At 38.3% G+C, this 16,207-nt stretch overlaps 1 protein-coding gene across 2 annotated transcripts in view; it reads right to left on the reverse strand.

The window, feature by feature from the left end:
- The window catches only part of CLGN (calmegin), a 35,672-nt gene extending 24,938 nt beyond the window's left edge, over nucleotides 1-10,734 (reverse strand). Inside the window, exons 1-2 of one of the 2 annotated variants that reach the window (XM_007999845.3) lie at nucleotides 10,607-10,734; nucleotides 2,187-2,339 (exon numbers count right to left, since the gene is read on the reverse strand). In XM_007999845.3, coding sequence (XP_007998036.1) covers nucleotides 2,187-2,330 — 144 coding nt within the window. In that variant the 5' untranslated portion in view covers nucleotides 2,331-2,339; nucleotides 10,607-10,734. Of the gene's footprint in view, nucleotides 1-2,186; nucleotides 2,340-10,471; nucleotides 10,584-10,606 lie in introns of those variants that run through there. The other variant, XM_007999848.3, reaches the window with a different exon arrangement.
- Nucleotides 10,735-16,207: the final 5,473 nt, after the last annotated feature.

Genomic DNA, 16,207 nt, shown 5'->3' on the forward strand with positions numbered 1-16,207 from the left:
ATATAAGGTGACAAACTCATACCTGTACAAAACTTTGTATCCTAGTAATGATAAGGTACAAGAAAATATAAGAAATACCATGATGACAAAAATACTATACATACAAACAGTGGATACACTGACCCCTTCTAACACAGAAGGAACAAAGGGACTCTGACAAGTGACAATATTTATGAATAAAACTCTTTGGGAGCAAAGGAAATAGCATAATAAAAAGCATATAAGATGTAGAGCTTAGTAAGCACATAGGCTTTTAAAATTAACTCTTAAGTTTTACTGTTAGGTACCCTAAAATATAATAATATAATTTTACAAGATTAGGAACCCAGAGAATGAAAAGATTCTGTGGAGATAGCATTGCAAAACAATGATCAACAAAGCATTGTTTCAAGTGCCTTTGAAGTGTTAGCTGTTAGGGTGGCAATAATGATGACGGTGGCAGTGGTATTACTGGTGATATAGTGGCTCCTTTAATTCTTATAATATTCCTATGGGGGAAGTACCATTAGTGCCCACTTTATATATGATGAAACTGGGACAGACAAAGTAACTTGCTTACTGCTGTCCAGTTAGATAATTGTAGGACTTATATATAAAGCCAAAACTGTCTGGCTCCAAAGCTCATACATTTTTACTACATGATACAGAATTTACCAACAAAATAATTTAAAAGAGTAAAGACTGATAAACTATCAAAAGATAATTTAAACTGAGGACCAATAAATAAAAATTTGCCCACAGTAATAGGTTAGTCTGGATCCTCTCAGAATCAGCTTGTTGTGATTGTATCTGTATGACTAGTGAGATTTCTTCCATTAGGCTTTAGGGAAAAGGGTGCAGAAATACTTTTTCTATTTTCACTGTCCCTATCCCACCCTGATAGTAAAACACTCCTTGTCTATTTAAGGGAGTAAAATCGGTAATTACACAAAATTCCACATAATTACTGACAGGGTCAAGATTCAGCTACCTAAACTGCCAATCTTCTATGAAGTTTACTGAATTACAACTTTACTGTTCTCTGTATTTTTATAGATTGACAAAATGGGCAACGGTGTCACAAGAGACTTCTTTCTGATAGGCCACCCCTAAAATCAGTTTATTTTACCCTTTATTTATACTTCACCCTATGTAGATTACTCATGCTATAAAATTAGCAGCATCAAAAATAATTCTTTCCCACTTCTTATCATATTCTCAAAGTATCACCAAATAAGTCAAGAGTGGTAGTTACCTGTCAATTTCTTTGAAGTATTAATATTAACCTTCAAAGATCCTGTGGTAACTGTATCTAAGTCAGTAATTATTAATACTTAGAGTACTTACTTTCTGCAGATTATAGAACTAGGCTTAAAAAAGTTGTCCTTACAGAGCTTAAATTTAACAGGGGAAACATACTATTCACCTTAGACAGTGAAATAACACATTTGCAAATGAAAAATTCTTAATAAGAGGAAATGAAGTAAAGAAGTCTGTAACAACTACATATTATTCCCTTTGGCCCTTCAAACAGTAGCTGGCACAATACAATTAATGCTTTCTCACCATCAAAAATATTTCTGATTATCACAAGGTTAGATATGAATATTTCTCAATGTAAAAGCTCTTATGTATCATCAAGGTATACAAAAATTCCTGCAATTTCTCAGACTCCTGTTAATCACTACTTCAAAATACATGTTTTAACAATGCTGAGACAGAAACACGAGTCAGGTTTACCAAATGCTCACCCCCCACCATCACTTCCTTTTCTAATTCATCCTCCTTCCTGGCATTTTCTTTTCTCAGAGAAATAAAGACAAATACTTTACTTCTTGAAGAATTGCAAATTATATGGCCTTTTATTTGAAAAGATCTAGCAGTGTCAGAAATATGAATAAAAACCTTACTACTAGCTTAGTTCTCTGTAATCAGTGACAAATTCCTGTTTTGATAGTAAAAACCTCACCCATATTTATTTGTTTAAGAAACTGTGCTAGGTGTTTCTTTTGCTAGGCCATGAACAAATTTCTGAAGTACGTGGGCTCTCTAAAAAATAAAGTAATAAGACGCTTAGAAAAAAATCAATGTTTTTCTATCTGTCTTTAAAATGAAGACTACTAGAACTGAAATGAATCATCAGAGGTCTATCACTTCATTGTACTATGTAAAGGAACAATTTATGACTCATTTCTCAATAACCATACCTCTGAGGAAAGTTCACCTTCATTAACATCAATTTCTTCTGAATTTTCTTCTAAGTCTTCCATCTCGACATCATCATCCATAAATTCTGCATTAATTGAGATGAACAGAAGACCCAAGCATAGCCAAAAGGCTTGGAAACGCATATTGATTATCTGTGAAATTAAAAGTAATTAGTGAAAATAAAACAAAGTTGTGAAAATAAGTGTTAAGTATATGTAGAAATAAATAATTTCTCCATAATAGCTCCTTTATTCTAGGATGGCTTTTAAAACAAATCACTGACAAAATTATTTAAAATATGCTTTGGGCAAGTGAAAATACAAACTTGAAATCTTTTAGGAAACAGATTCTATAGCTGCAGGCCTTTGTCCAAAAACAAAGAGCCAACGGCACAAAATCTAAAGATAAAGACGATAGTAATTATCAAACACAAATAATATGTAGACCTCTTTAAAAGAAAAAGTATCATGATTCCTAAATGTTCACTGAAATTGTTTTTATTATAATGTTGCTTATATAAACATAAAATGGAAATTTTATAATTATAAAACCAAAATACATTTATATCTAAATGCTGAAAAAAGATACAAAAAATGTTTTATCACAAATTTAATGTGGTAGTGTTTTACTAAAATCAAATCACAGTCAAAAGATCAAACAAATATAAGGTTTATTGTAATCAGGTAGACTGCTATAGAGAAAGTTCTTTTGCATTTATAATTCCTATAATTTCATGATTACATAATTACTTATATATTTATGGACAAAGATAACACAAAAATGATGGATGCTGTCATTAATTAGGAGACTTTGATCTCTCTAAATCACAAAAGAGGTATAACTGGGATAGGAAGTAAATGTAAAGGGATCAATTTGACACAATGAAATAGGCTTATTTCCTTAATTTCCTAGTTATTGGCACAGAAATTTATATATCTGCAAATTGCTTATTAATTGTGAACTCTAAAAGCTTCATTATTCTAAAAGTCTAAGATCCTTCCATGTTATGTAGTAAAAGGTACTTTACTTGACTTGCTATTAATCATTTTTGAGCAAAATAAAAATGCATAAACAGTAGCAATAATGAACATTAATATAACTTTAGACCTATATCCTCTCTTTCAAATGAATATACACTTTAGGTTCCAAATAATTAATTTGTTGAAAAAATACATTCTAAGTGCTTTGTTTGAGCTCTGGTGTATTGGGCTGCCAAAGAAGAGTTAAGAGGAAGTCAAGCAGGCAGTGCTCTATCTGGAACTCTACTCTTGATTCAACCAGAACACCCCAATTTCATTTGTATTCTATATTATGGTTTTTCCTGACTTTTCCTTAGAAATAGTTGCCAATGCTTCAGAAAAAAGTTCAGAAAACACTTTATCTTGAAAGTTTGTTTCTTCTTTAAAATTCTATGGTCTTATATTTATATAATATAACTAGCTAATTTAATCTTTGCAGCCCAGGACATGAATAGAGTAGGTACTATTCCCAATTGACAAAACAAAACCAGAGATTTTTAAAGAACTGCAATCAGTTACAAGGCATCCTGTAGACAATGCAGTTCTATTGTTTTTATTTGTTCTTTTCTTTTAAAAAAAATCAGAAATACAGACTTCATACTTTCTGTGTAATGCTGCAGTATCCTATCATTTTTCAGTGCTGCACCAGCTGACAATCGAGAATTAGATCATGAAATTCACAGTATTGAAGTCTATCTCAAAATGGTGCCAACATGTTATCAGTTCCAAACAAAACTATGAGGTTTGTCACATGTCATTTCTTAGAGAGAGGTATGCTACTGACAAGTCTGTTCTGAAACTCTGAGAGGCCAGATGCTGGGGTAATACTACAAGAAAATGAAGTAGTTAATTTATGCATTTAAAATTGTTTTAAATCGCATGCTAAAATATATTCTCATTGTTGTACAACTAATTTCCTAAACTTTCTTCGTGCTCTAAAACTAAAACTCTATACACATTTAACAACTCCCCACTACCCCGTCCCTCCAGCCCCTGGAAACCACCTTTCTGATATCTATCTCTATGATTTTGACTACTCTAAGTACTGCATATAAGTGGAATCATACAGTATCGGTCTTTCTGTGACTGGCTTATTTTACTTAGCATAACGCCCTCAAGCTTCATCCATGTTGTAGCATGTATCAAATTTCCTTACTTTTTAAAGCTGGACAGTATTCTATTGCATGTATATACCACATTTTGTTTATACATCCATCCGTCAGTGGACACTTGGGTTGCTTCCACCTGTTAGCTGTTGTGAATAATCCTACAATGAATATGGGTATACAAATAACTCTTTGAGACCTTGTTTTCAATTATTTTGAGTATATACCCATAAGTTGAATTGCTGGGTCATATGATAATTCTATTTTTTTTTTTGAATCCTCATACTGTTTTCCATAGTGGCTTTACCATTTTACATTCCCACCAACAAGGCACAAGGGTTCCAATTTCTACACATCCTTGCCGACATTTATTCAAAATTATGTATTTTTTTTTTTTGATAGTAGCCATTCTAATAGGTCCTAATATGGGGCATCACATTGTGGTTTGATATGCATTTCCCTGATGATTAGTGATACTGAGCATCTTTTCATGTGCTTGTTGGCTATTTATATATCTTCAAGGGAAACATGTCTATTCAAGTCCTTTGCCTATTTAAAAAATCAAGTTTTGTTCTTGTTTTGAGTTGTAGGAGTTCTTAGAAATTCTGGATACTGACCCTTTATCAAATACATGATTAGCAAATATTTTATCCCATTGCATAGGTTTTTCATTCTGTTGTGTTCTTTGATGCACAGAACTTTTTAATGTATTTTACAATTTATTCGAGTTAATTTTTGTCTGTGATTTAAGGTAAGGTTACAACCTCATTCTTTTGCATGTGGATAGCTAGTTTCCCCAATATTATCTCATGAGAAAACTGTTCTTTCTCACAAAATGGTCTTGGCACTTTAAGAAAATATTTGAACATATATGTGAGAATTTATTTCTAGGCTCTTTATTGTATCCCATTGATATATATGTCTGTCTTTATGCCAATCTCACACTGATTTGATTGCTATAGCTTTGTAATAAGTTTTGAAACATCGAGATATGAGATTTCCAAACTTTTTCTTTCCCGAGATTGTTCTGGCTAGTTGGGGTCCCTTGAGATTCTAAATGAATTTTACTCTTCCTGCAAAAAGGGCTATTAGGATTATGATAGGGATTGCACTGAATCTGTGGATTACTTTGGGTTGTGTTTCTATTTTATTAAGTCTTCTAATCCCAATGAACATAATGTCTTTCCACTGATTAATATTTGTTTCTTAATTTCTTTCAGCATTTCATAGTTTTTCATGTACAAGTATTTTACTTCCTTGATTAAATTTGTTCCTAAGTATTTTATTCTTTTTGATGTTGTTATAAGTGGAATTGTTTTCTTAATTTCCTTTTCATTGTTAGGATACAGAAGTGCAGCTAATTTTTGTGTGCTAATTTTTTTACCCTGCAACTTTAGTGAATTCATTTGTTTGTTTTTTGAGATGGGGTCTCACTCTGTTACCCAGGCTGGAGTGCAGTGGCACCATCATGGCTCACTGCAGCCTTGCACTCCTGGATTCAGGTGATCCTTCACTTCAGCCTCTAGAGTAGCTGGGACTACAGGCAAGCATCACCATGCCCAGCTAATGTTCTGTATTTTTATGTAGAGATGGTTTTTGCCATGTTGCACAGGCTGGTCTTAAACTCCTAGACTCAAACGATCTGCCTACCTTGGCCTCCAAAAGTGCTGGGACTACAGGCATGAGCCACCATGCATGGCCTTCATTTATTATTTCTAACAGATTTTTGTATTGTGTTTGTGATATCTTACGTACAAGATCATGTTATCTGCTGAGATAACTTTACTTCTTCCTTTTCAATTCGAATGTCTTTTTTCTTTTTTTTTCTTCCCTAATTTCTCTGGCATGGGAGAGTGGAAAAAGCAGGCATCCTTGTCTTATTCTAGATCTTAAAGGAAAAGCTTTCAGTCTTTCACCATTTAGTCTGATGTTAACTGTGGGCTTTTCATATATGGCCTTTACTATGTTGAGGTGGTTTCCTTCTATTCCTAGTGTACTGAGCGTTTTTTTACTATGAAAGAGTGTTGAATCATGTGAAATACTTTTTCTGCATGAATAAAGATGGTCATGTGTTCTCCCCTCTCTACATTGTTAATGTGGCATATTACATTGATTTTCTTAGGTTAAATCATCCTTGAATTTTAGGAATAAGTCCAACATGGTCATAGTATACAACTCTTTTAATATGCTGCTGACTTTTGTTGTCAAGTATTTTGTTAAGAATTTCTGCATCAATAACCATCTGGAATATTGCTCTGTAGTTTTCTTGTAGTGTCTTTGGCTTTGATAACAGGGTTATGCTGGCTTCATAGAATGAATCTGGAAGTGTTTACTCCTCTTCAATATTTTGGAAAAATTTGAGGAGAACTGGTGTTAATTCTTCTTTCAATGTTTGGTAGAACTCACCAGTGAAGTCACCTGGTCCTGGGCTTTTATCTGCTGGGAAGTTTTTGTTTACTGATTCAATCTCCTTACCAGTTATAGGTTTGTTCAGATTTTCTACTTCTTCATGATTAATCTTGATAGGGTGTGTGTTTCTAATAATGTATCCATTTAATCTAGATTATCCAATTTGTTGCCATACAATCCTTCAGCGTATTCTCTTATAATCCCTCTTATTTCTGTAGAATCAGATGTAGTGTCCTTTCATTACCAATTTTAGTTATTTGAGTCTTCTCTCATTTTTCTTAATCCAACTGAAGGTTTGTTATTTTTTGTTGTTGTTGTTGACCTTTTCGAAGAATTAACTCTTGATTTCACTTGTTTTCTCTCTTGTTTTTCTATTTTCCATTTTGTTTCTCTCTGCTCTAATCTTTATTATTTCTCTCTTTCTTCTAACTTTTGGGTTTCATTTCATCTCTTTCTAATTCCTCAAGGTGTAAGTTAGGTTGTTAACTTGAGATCTTTTGTCTTTCATGTAAGTGTTTACAGCTATAAATTTCCCTTTTAACACTGCTTTCACTGTATCCCGTAAGTTTTGGTATCTTTTGTTCTTAATTTTCATTTGTCTCAAGATATTTTTCTAACTTTCCTTAAGACTTCTTTGGCTCATTGTTCAAGAGTGTGCTGTTTAATTTCCACATATCTGTGAATTTTTCTTGTTTTCCTTCTACTATTGGTTTCTAGTTTCTTTCCTTTGTGTTCAGAAAACTTACTTTGTATGATTTCAATCTTTTAAAATTCATTAAGACTTGTTTTATGGTCTAATATGGTCTATCCTGGAGAATGTTCCATGCGCAGTTAAGAAAAATGTGTGTTCTGCTATTGTTGGGTACAGTGCTGTCCATATGTTTATTACGTTGAGTTGGCTTGTGGTGTTATCTATTTCTTTATTGATCTGTATGGTTGTTCTAAATTATGCAATTTTAGTACAGCAAGAATTTGTTTATATGGTATAGGGTAGAACATTTAGTGCTAATGTCACCCTCTTCCCTCCTTATAAATTAAAAGGTAGCATGCCCAGGGTTCCAAGCTTCTTATGTATTCCTCACTCCATGAGGCTTGCTGAGATCACTAAATATCAGTTGTGCCTTCATAAGAAGGGAGGCACTAAAGAACTGCATCCTTCTGCACCAACACGTATCTTTGATCTCATGTATGTTCTCTGCACTGCTTCTGTGCTAGTTCAATAACAAATTGAAGCACAAGTAACTTTATCCATGAATGAGATACCATTCTTCCCAATCTTTGAAATCTAGATCAAGTAGTCTGGTCTACTTTAAATAATTACACCAATATTACCTAAAAACCCTACTGGATCTCCACTACCACCCCCAAATTACAAATTATAAAGTGCAGCTCATGTACTGGTATTGAAGTAAAGCTCACTGTCACATCAAAGGTAAGTAGGGCACACAAAGAAAAGACAATCACAGGATATGTAATATCTGTTGTAAAATGTGGGAGAAATTGCTGGCTGATCAACAGGGTAATTTCCTTGGCACTAGATGTGACCAGGTAACTGAATTCCAGCCAATAGAATGTAAAATAGAAGACCCTGTATGCCACTGTCAGCCCTTGCCCGTAAAAACTTCCCACAATTATGATTTATAATTCTTTATGATCTTTCCCCATCTGGTTTGATGCAAGTAATTTTGAAAATCATGGTTGAAAATGGCAGAATTACAAGGTAGAAAGTTGCAGAATCCCTGAATCATTACTTGGAGGAGAGCCATTTTATTAGAGTTTATCAGAGAAACAGAATCAATAGTGTGTGTGTGTGTGTGTGTGTGTGTGTGTGTGTACATACAGGCATACCTCATTTTACTGCACTTTGATTTATTGCATTTTTCACAAATTGAAGGTTTCTGGCAACGCTGCATTGAACAAGTCTACAGTTGCCATTTTTCCAACACTATGGTCACTTTATGTTTCTGACACATTTTTGTTTCTTTTTTTTTTCCTGAGATGAAGTCTTGCTCTGTCACCCACGCTGGAGTGCAGTGACACAATCTCGGCTCACTACAACCTCTGCCTCTTGGGTTCAAGGGATTCTCCTGTCTCAGCCTCCTGAGTAGCTGGGATTACAGGCATGCACCACCATGCCTGGCTAACTTTTGTATTTTTAGTAGAGACAGGGTTTCACCATATTGGTCAGGCTGGTCTCGAACTCCTAACCTCAGGTGATCCGGCCGCCTTGGCCTCCCAAAGTGCTGGGATTACAGGCGTAAGCCACAGCGCCCAGCCTTCTTTCATTCTCAACACACCTATTTAACACACTTCTGTACATGCTATTTCTTATAACTGCGATGCCTTTCTGCTGTTACTCAGTTTTAATGGCTGACTGAGGATGGGACCAACACTGGCATATCCCAGAAGCGGTGTTTGACAATCACCTATTATTTAAAGTTTTAGTTTTCATGTGGCGTCAGGAATGCAACGCAGAATGATAGAATAAAAAGTACACTGAACATGGCACCACCGCACCAAGTTTCTAGTTTTATTATTAAAAAGGGAAGTGATTAAAACTGCTCTGCACCTGTTTTCTCATTTGTGACATGAACTAGACAATCCAAAGATTCTTTAAAGTTCATAATTCTAGTTTTCTATTTAAAAACACCAATATTTATTAGGTACTTAGTACTACAGCTAACTTACAACACTGTTCAATTTCCAGACAGATGTATCAACATATTTACATCATTTACACACAGTAATTAACCTTATCAACTAGCTAAGACAGAGAGTACAGAATATCTTGTTCTGAGGATTTGGGGATGAGATCTAAATGTGACTGGAAGATCAAACCAATACGACGTGAAGGCCAAACTCCAAACTGAAAACAGGTCAAACTCTCAATGACCCAAATGAGGGCTACCTCGAGTGATGTCGACATTTGTAAAGCAAGCAAAATCATCAGACGAGATTGGGATTTTGCCTGCTTTTAAGCAACAAAAAGTTTCTATGTTAATGAACCCTCTTCTAATTTGAGACTTCTTCCCGAGGCCACATTATTTACCTTTTCTCTCCTAGTCCTGAGCTTTGGTTGCCATTTGCTTTTAACTCCCAAGCAAATACCTCCTCCTTGTTGCTTGGGCAGCTGCTATAAATAAAATCAGCGAAAGTGTCTGATTGATGGTACACAGGCCTGGGGCGATAATGAGTTTAGTAATTAGGGCCTCTCTGGATTCAACCCAGCCCTTTCGCCCGCCCCCCCGGCGGCGCACACTGGGCTCCGCGCGGGTATCCAGGGAGGGGCCGACAGTCCCTGGCCCCACCGCGTTGAAGTGGGGGGTCCCTTCGCTTCCACAGAGGTGGAGACGGCGATAGTCGAGCCTATTTTGGTCTCGTTTGGGTTTCTGTGAGGAGCAGTCAGCGAAGTGAGCAGCGCCCGGACGCGCCCCGGGCCCCCTCCACAACCCTTGGGAGAGCGCCCCGGGGCTCGAGCGTGGAACGGGGCCGCAATGGCAACCGCTGGGATAACGGCCTCGGCTCCCGGTGGCTCCTCAAGCCAGCAGGGGAGGCCGTCTGGGCTGGGAACCTAGCTGTCCCGGCACCCGTCCGCCCCAGCCCGGGCGCAGCAGGTGGACGCGGCGGTGCAGGAGACACAAAAGGACCCAGGTGGAACCGACCCCCTGCGTCCATCCACGGGGCCGCCAGAGCCCAGTCAAGACCCTAGCTCGCTGCAGCCCCATCGCCAGACTCAACATCCACCCTCACCTGGCCCCGACCGGTTCAGCCCTCTGGCGGCAAAATAACTGGGTGCCTGGGGAAGCAGCAATGATCCGCTTCCTCACCCCAATCCGCGCGCAAAGGGCAGCGGGACAGCGGGAACGCGGCCTGCTGCTCACGCACCTCTCTTATGGCCTGTTTTCGGCAGTAACAGCCCAGATGTCCGAGTCGCTGCCACTTGGTCCCCGCGTCTCTTCAGACCTATCCCGCTGGCTGCCGCCCAGCAGCGACTACTAACTGCGCATGCGCGTGCGGCGGCAGGCGAGAGGCGGTGGCTGTCCCAGGCGCGTGCTGCGCGCTCCTGCTCCGAGGGGCTCAACCGCCTCCAGGGGGAGCCGCGCAGCGAGCCTGTGCCGCCGCCGGCAGGTTGTGAAGTGAACCCTGCTCCCGGGTTAGCTGAGGAGGAATTCCTCCTGCAAGTCCGAAGACTTTTCCTCTGAGAGCCCGCCCTCTCTGCAGACCGTGCGGTTCTACCTCCTGTTGCTCAATGCTTGGGTCCTGAATTTCATGTAAATCATATTTATGAACAACGTCCAGTAATAAGCGCAGCAAGATTAGGGCTCTAGGCTTTCTCTAGAGTTCTAGATGTTAACAGATCTGCGGTCGTGGTGATTAATAAGGAGCTTTCCTGTCTAGTGTGTGTATATGACAAATACAGATATGTTAAGTGTTAATAAATACATTGTATATAAAACAATACGTTCTTTTTCTCTCCAACAACACTATTAATAAGAGCTGCTAACATTTATTGTGTTCATTGTGCTCTAAGGGGCTTACATTCATTGTTTAACCTTCATAGCAACCCAGGTGATGAAACTGATGATAACTTGCTTGAAGCTACACAACCCGTAAACAGTGGAAACGATGTAAATCAGGTCTGTCTCTCCCAGAGCCTGCAGTTTCAATCACATTGAAATAAAACTACAGCATAAACGCAGTGTTCAATCACAAGCTGCTTTGCCTTTTATATATTGGATCATTCAGCTTTTACTACTTATATTTTATAGTAAATCTTGACTTTGAATTTGGTATAATAACAATTTAATTTTATCAGAAGATTAATTAATAACGTTTGATTGACTTGTGAGACTAACACCTTTGTTGAAGAGTCTCAGTCTTGAGGGGTTGGTGGCATTCCATGCACACCGTATCATTACTGGCTGGGGTCAAGATCACTGAGTTTTTTTTTTCACATTGCTTCGCTAATTAAGACCAGCATTTCTAAACTTTTGACTTTGTCACCTCTGGGAGAGTGTTTGGATAGTGTTAAAATTTACTGGTTAAACAAACATTTGAGATACTTTGTAACAATATTATACCCTTTCTTTCTTTCTTCCATCCTGACTTCTATTATTCAACATACTTCTGTGGCCCATAACAAATACACTTGAACTGCTAGAGAAGGATTTTTTAAAGGATCCATTCAAAGTTTGCAGTGAAGAAGCTGAAAACTAAAAATGTAAGAATAGTGAATTTTTGCAAGATTTAGTAGTATCTTCTTGGTCACATAGTACTCAAAACCTTGAGAATTTTTTTTTAATTTTTTTAAATTTTTTACTCTTTGGCTGCTACATTCACTGCCTCCATAAATTAAACTCTATCTCCATAAAATCATCTAAAAGAGGTCCTCACCCCCTTCAGCTCCTGTGCTATTTCTCTAGATTTTCACTCCTTTAGAAACTGTTGCTCAGAGTTGTCTAACTAGTTGCCCCCCTTCAGAGCCTCCCACCTACACTTCATAGTTGAATCCTCAGCTCATTCAATAGTTTCCAATGACCATTACCCACAGAATGAAATCTAATCTCTTACCTTGAAATTTAAGGCCTTAACATATTTCCAAAATTATCTGCCACTTATTGAAAGGATGATTGAATATAATATTTATAATTTTGTTTAATAGGCAACTTTTCATCAGAATAATACAGTGTGATAATAATGTCAAAGAATAATGTGAAAATGAGACCAGGGTATGACTTTTTGAGCATGAGGTAGTGTTTAATAATACAAGGGGAGGAGTCTCAGAAGATAATGCTGAATGGTAGAGTTGTGAAGTGTTCTGACACATCAAAGTTGAAGAGAGATTTGGGAAGAGACCAAGGCGATGTAATCAAGATTGGAGGGACCAGAGTAATCAGAAATCTAGAAAAACATAAAAAGCAGGAAAGGTGACGTGGCATGGTGACTCATGCATGTAATCCCAGCTCTTTGAGAGGCTGAGGCAGGTAGATCGCTTGAGCTGAGCTGCCTGAGACCAGCCTGGTCAACATGATGAAACCCCATCTCTACAAAAAATACAACAAAAATTAGCTGGGCATGGTGGTGCATGCCTGTAGTCCTAGCTACTTGGGAAGCTGAGGTGAGAATGGCTTGAGCCCAGGAGGCAGAGGTTGCAGTTAGCCCAGATAGTGCCACTGCACTCCAGCCTGGATGACACAGTGAGACCTTGTCTCAAACAAAACAAACAAACAGAAAAAGGCAGAAAGTTTCATGCTACTTAATGGAACGGAGTGATGTCCTGTTGGAAGCCTGTTTTGTAATCAAAATCAGAGCGGTGTTTTATTAATGGTCTACTATGTGCAAGTTGCTATATGCAATTGACCCACAGGTATCATCCTTATTTTACTTATAAGGAAATAGACCCCAATCAGTTACGTAACTTATTCACACAGGCCTTAAGATGTAGAGTGAGGATTCAAAGCTTGTGCTCGTTCCACAACACCTTGCCACTTGAAAAATGCAGAATATAGGAAATGCCTCTGATTCTCAGGATTAAAGAACTATGTAGAACGAAGTTTTAACTCAAATACAATGAGTGGACTCAGAGCCTAGATAATTCAAATAATACTTTAAAATGTTTGTATAGTTTCATATATTTAGAAATGTGCTTTTTAATGGTGCAGAGAATAGAGAAAAGGAAACAAGTATTCCACAAGTATTTCCAGTGGGTTGATTTTTATTTTTAAGGTGTATAATTATGTCTATGGCAGAAAATAATCTTTTCTTTCTTATATTTATACTTATATTCTGAGATTTTTTCCCTCATTGCTTTAACAAAAATATCAAACAATAGTAAATAATAGTAATGACAATAGTCATCGTTGTTTTGTTCCTGGCTTTTCCCAGAATTCGTCTGGTTAAACTATATAGTTGGCAGAATGAGCCCATGCTGAATTTTTATCTTGTGTCTCAAGATAAAGTCCCCCAGAAATGCTACCTGACTTCAGGATTTATAGAATGATATACAGTCATAGTTATCAAAGAGTTATCAAAGAGTATTAGTATCAAGGCAAATCAATGGGACAGAATAGATTCTATATGGACTTACATGTGTATGTATTATGGCCTGGATATGGTTGCTTTGTCCCAACTAAAACTCATGTTGAAGTTTGGTCCCCAGTGTGGCAGTGCTGGAAAGTGGGGCCTAATGGGAGGTGTTTGGGTCATGAAGGTCCTGTCCTTGTAGGTGGCTTGATGCCATTGCAGTAGTGAGTGAGTTCTTGCTCTGACAAGACTGGATTCATTCCCATGAGAATGGCTTGTTATAAAGCTAGATGCCCCTCAGGATTTTCCCTCTTTGCATGCTCTGCTTCCCCTTTGACCTTCTCTGCCATCTTTTGGCCAAGCACAAAAGCCTCACCACAAGCCAGAGCCATGTCCTTGAACTTCCCAGCCAGTCAAACTGTGAGCTAAATAAACCTCTTTTCTTTATAAATTACCCAGTCCCAGGTATTCTGTTATAGCAACACAAAACAGACTAAGACAGTGTGGACAACTGGTTTTCAACATAGGTACACATGCAGTTGGTAGAGAAAGAATAGTCTTTTCAACAAATTGTGGTGGTACAATTGAATTTTCACATGTAATAAGTAAATTTTTCAATCCATACCACACAGCATATATAACAAAAGACACTAGCAGCAATTTCCCCTTGCCTTAGATATTTGTGGAACTTTGAACTTGAGGGAGATGATTTAGGGTATCTGGTGTAAAAAATTTCTAAGCAGCAAAGCACTCAAAAGGTGACATGGGTGTTATTAGAGGCATTCAGTTTTAAAAGGGAAACAGAGGATAAAAGTTTTGAAAATTTGCAGCCTGATAATGTGAGAGAAATGAAAATCCCCACTGCAGAAATTTTCATAAGTAACAAGAAGCCAAATGTTAATCCATAAGACAATGGGGAAAATATCTCCATGGCATGTCAGAGGTCTTCATGTAAGTCCCTCCCATCACAGGCCCAGAGACTTAGGAGGAAAAGAGTTTTGTGGGCTGGGCCCAGGGCCCCCCTGCTCTGTGCAGCCTAGGGACTTGGTGGTCTGTGTTCCAGCTGCTCCAGCCATGGCTAAAAGGAGTCAAGGTGCAGCTCAGGCTGTTGCTTCAGAGGGTGGAAGCCCCAAGCCTTGCAGCTTCCAGGTGGTGTTGAGACTGTGGGTACACAGAAGTTGAGAATTAAGATTTAGGAACCTCTACCTACATTTCATAGGATGTATGGAAATGCCTGGATGCCCAGGCAGAAGTTTGCTGTAGGGTCAGGGGCCTCATGGAAAACCTCTGCTAGGGCAGTGACGAAGGGAAATGTGGGGCCAGAACCCCCACAGAGAGTCCTTGTGGGGCACCACCTAGTGGAACTGTGAGAAGGAGGGCCACCATCCTCCAGACCCCAGAATGGTAGATCCACTGACAGCTTGCACTGTGCACCAGGAAAAGCTGCAGACACTCAACACCAGCCTGTGAAAGCACCTGGAGGGAGGCTATACTCTGCAAAGCCACAGGGATGCAGCTGCTGAAGACCATGGGAACCCACCCCTTGCATCAGCGTGACCTGGATATGAGACGTGGAGTCAGAGGAGATCATTTTGGAGCTTTATGATTTGACTGCCCTGCTGGATTTCAGACTTGCATGGGGCTTGTAGCCCCTTTGTTTTGGCCAATTTCTCCCATTTGGAATGGCTATATTTACCCAATGCCTGTACTCCCATTGTATCTAGGAAGCAACTAACTTGTTTTTGATTTTACAGGCTCATAGGTGGAAGGGACTTGCCTTGTCTCAGATGGGACTTTGGACTGTGGAATTCTGAGTTAATGTTGAAATGAGTTAAGACTTTGAGGGACTATTGCGAAGGCATGATTGGTTTTGAAATGTGAGGACATGAGATTTTGGAGGGGGTGGAGCGGAATGATATGGTTTGGCTGTGTCCCCACCTAAATCGCATCTTGAATTGTAACTCCGACAATTCCCAAGCCTCATGGGAAGAACCTGGCGGGAGGTAATTGAATCATAGGGGTGGGTCTTTCCTATGCTGTTCTTGTGATAGTGAATAAGTCTCATGAGATCTGATGGTTTAAAAAAAAAACAGGATTTTCTTGCACAAACTCTCTTCTCTTGTCTGCCACCATGTGAGGTGTGACTTTAACCTTCTGCCATGATTGTGAGGTCTCTCCAGCTACGTGGAACTGTAAGTCCATTAAACCTCTTTCTATTGTAAATTGCCTAGTCTTGGTTATGTCTTTATCAGCAGCATGAAAATGGACTAATAAATATATAAACCAGTGGGGTCATCTGGGTCTACATTTGGGGTGGAAAGATTTAGAGCTGGGTTTTCTACCATTTTACACACACACACACACACACACACACAAACACACACTATTTTAATGGAAATAGAGACCTAAACTTTAAAAATTATAGAAGTTTTATAATATAATTTATGGGACTATATGCTTGAT

This window comes from Chlorocebus sabaeus, chromosome 7 (genome assembly GCF_047675955.1).
Source record: "Chlorocebus sabaeus isolate Y175 chromosome 7, mChlSab1.0.hap1, whole genome shotgun sequence".
NCBI lineage: Eukaryota > Metazoa > Chordata > Mammalia > Primates > Cercopithecidae > Chlorocebus > Chlorocebus sabaeus.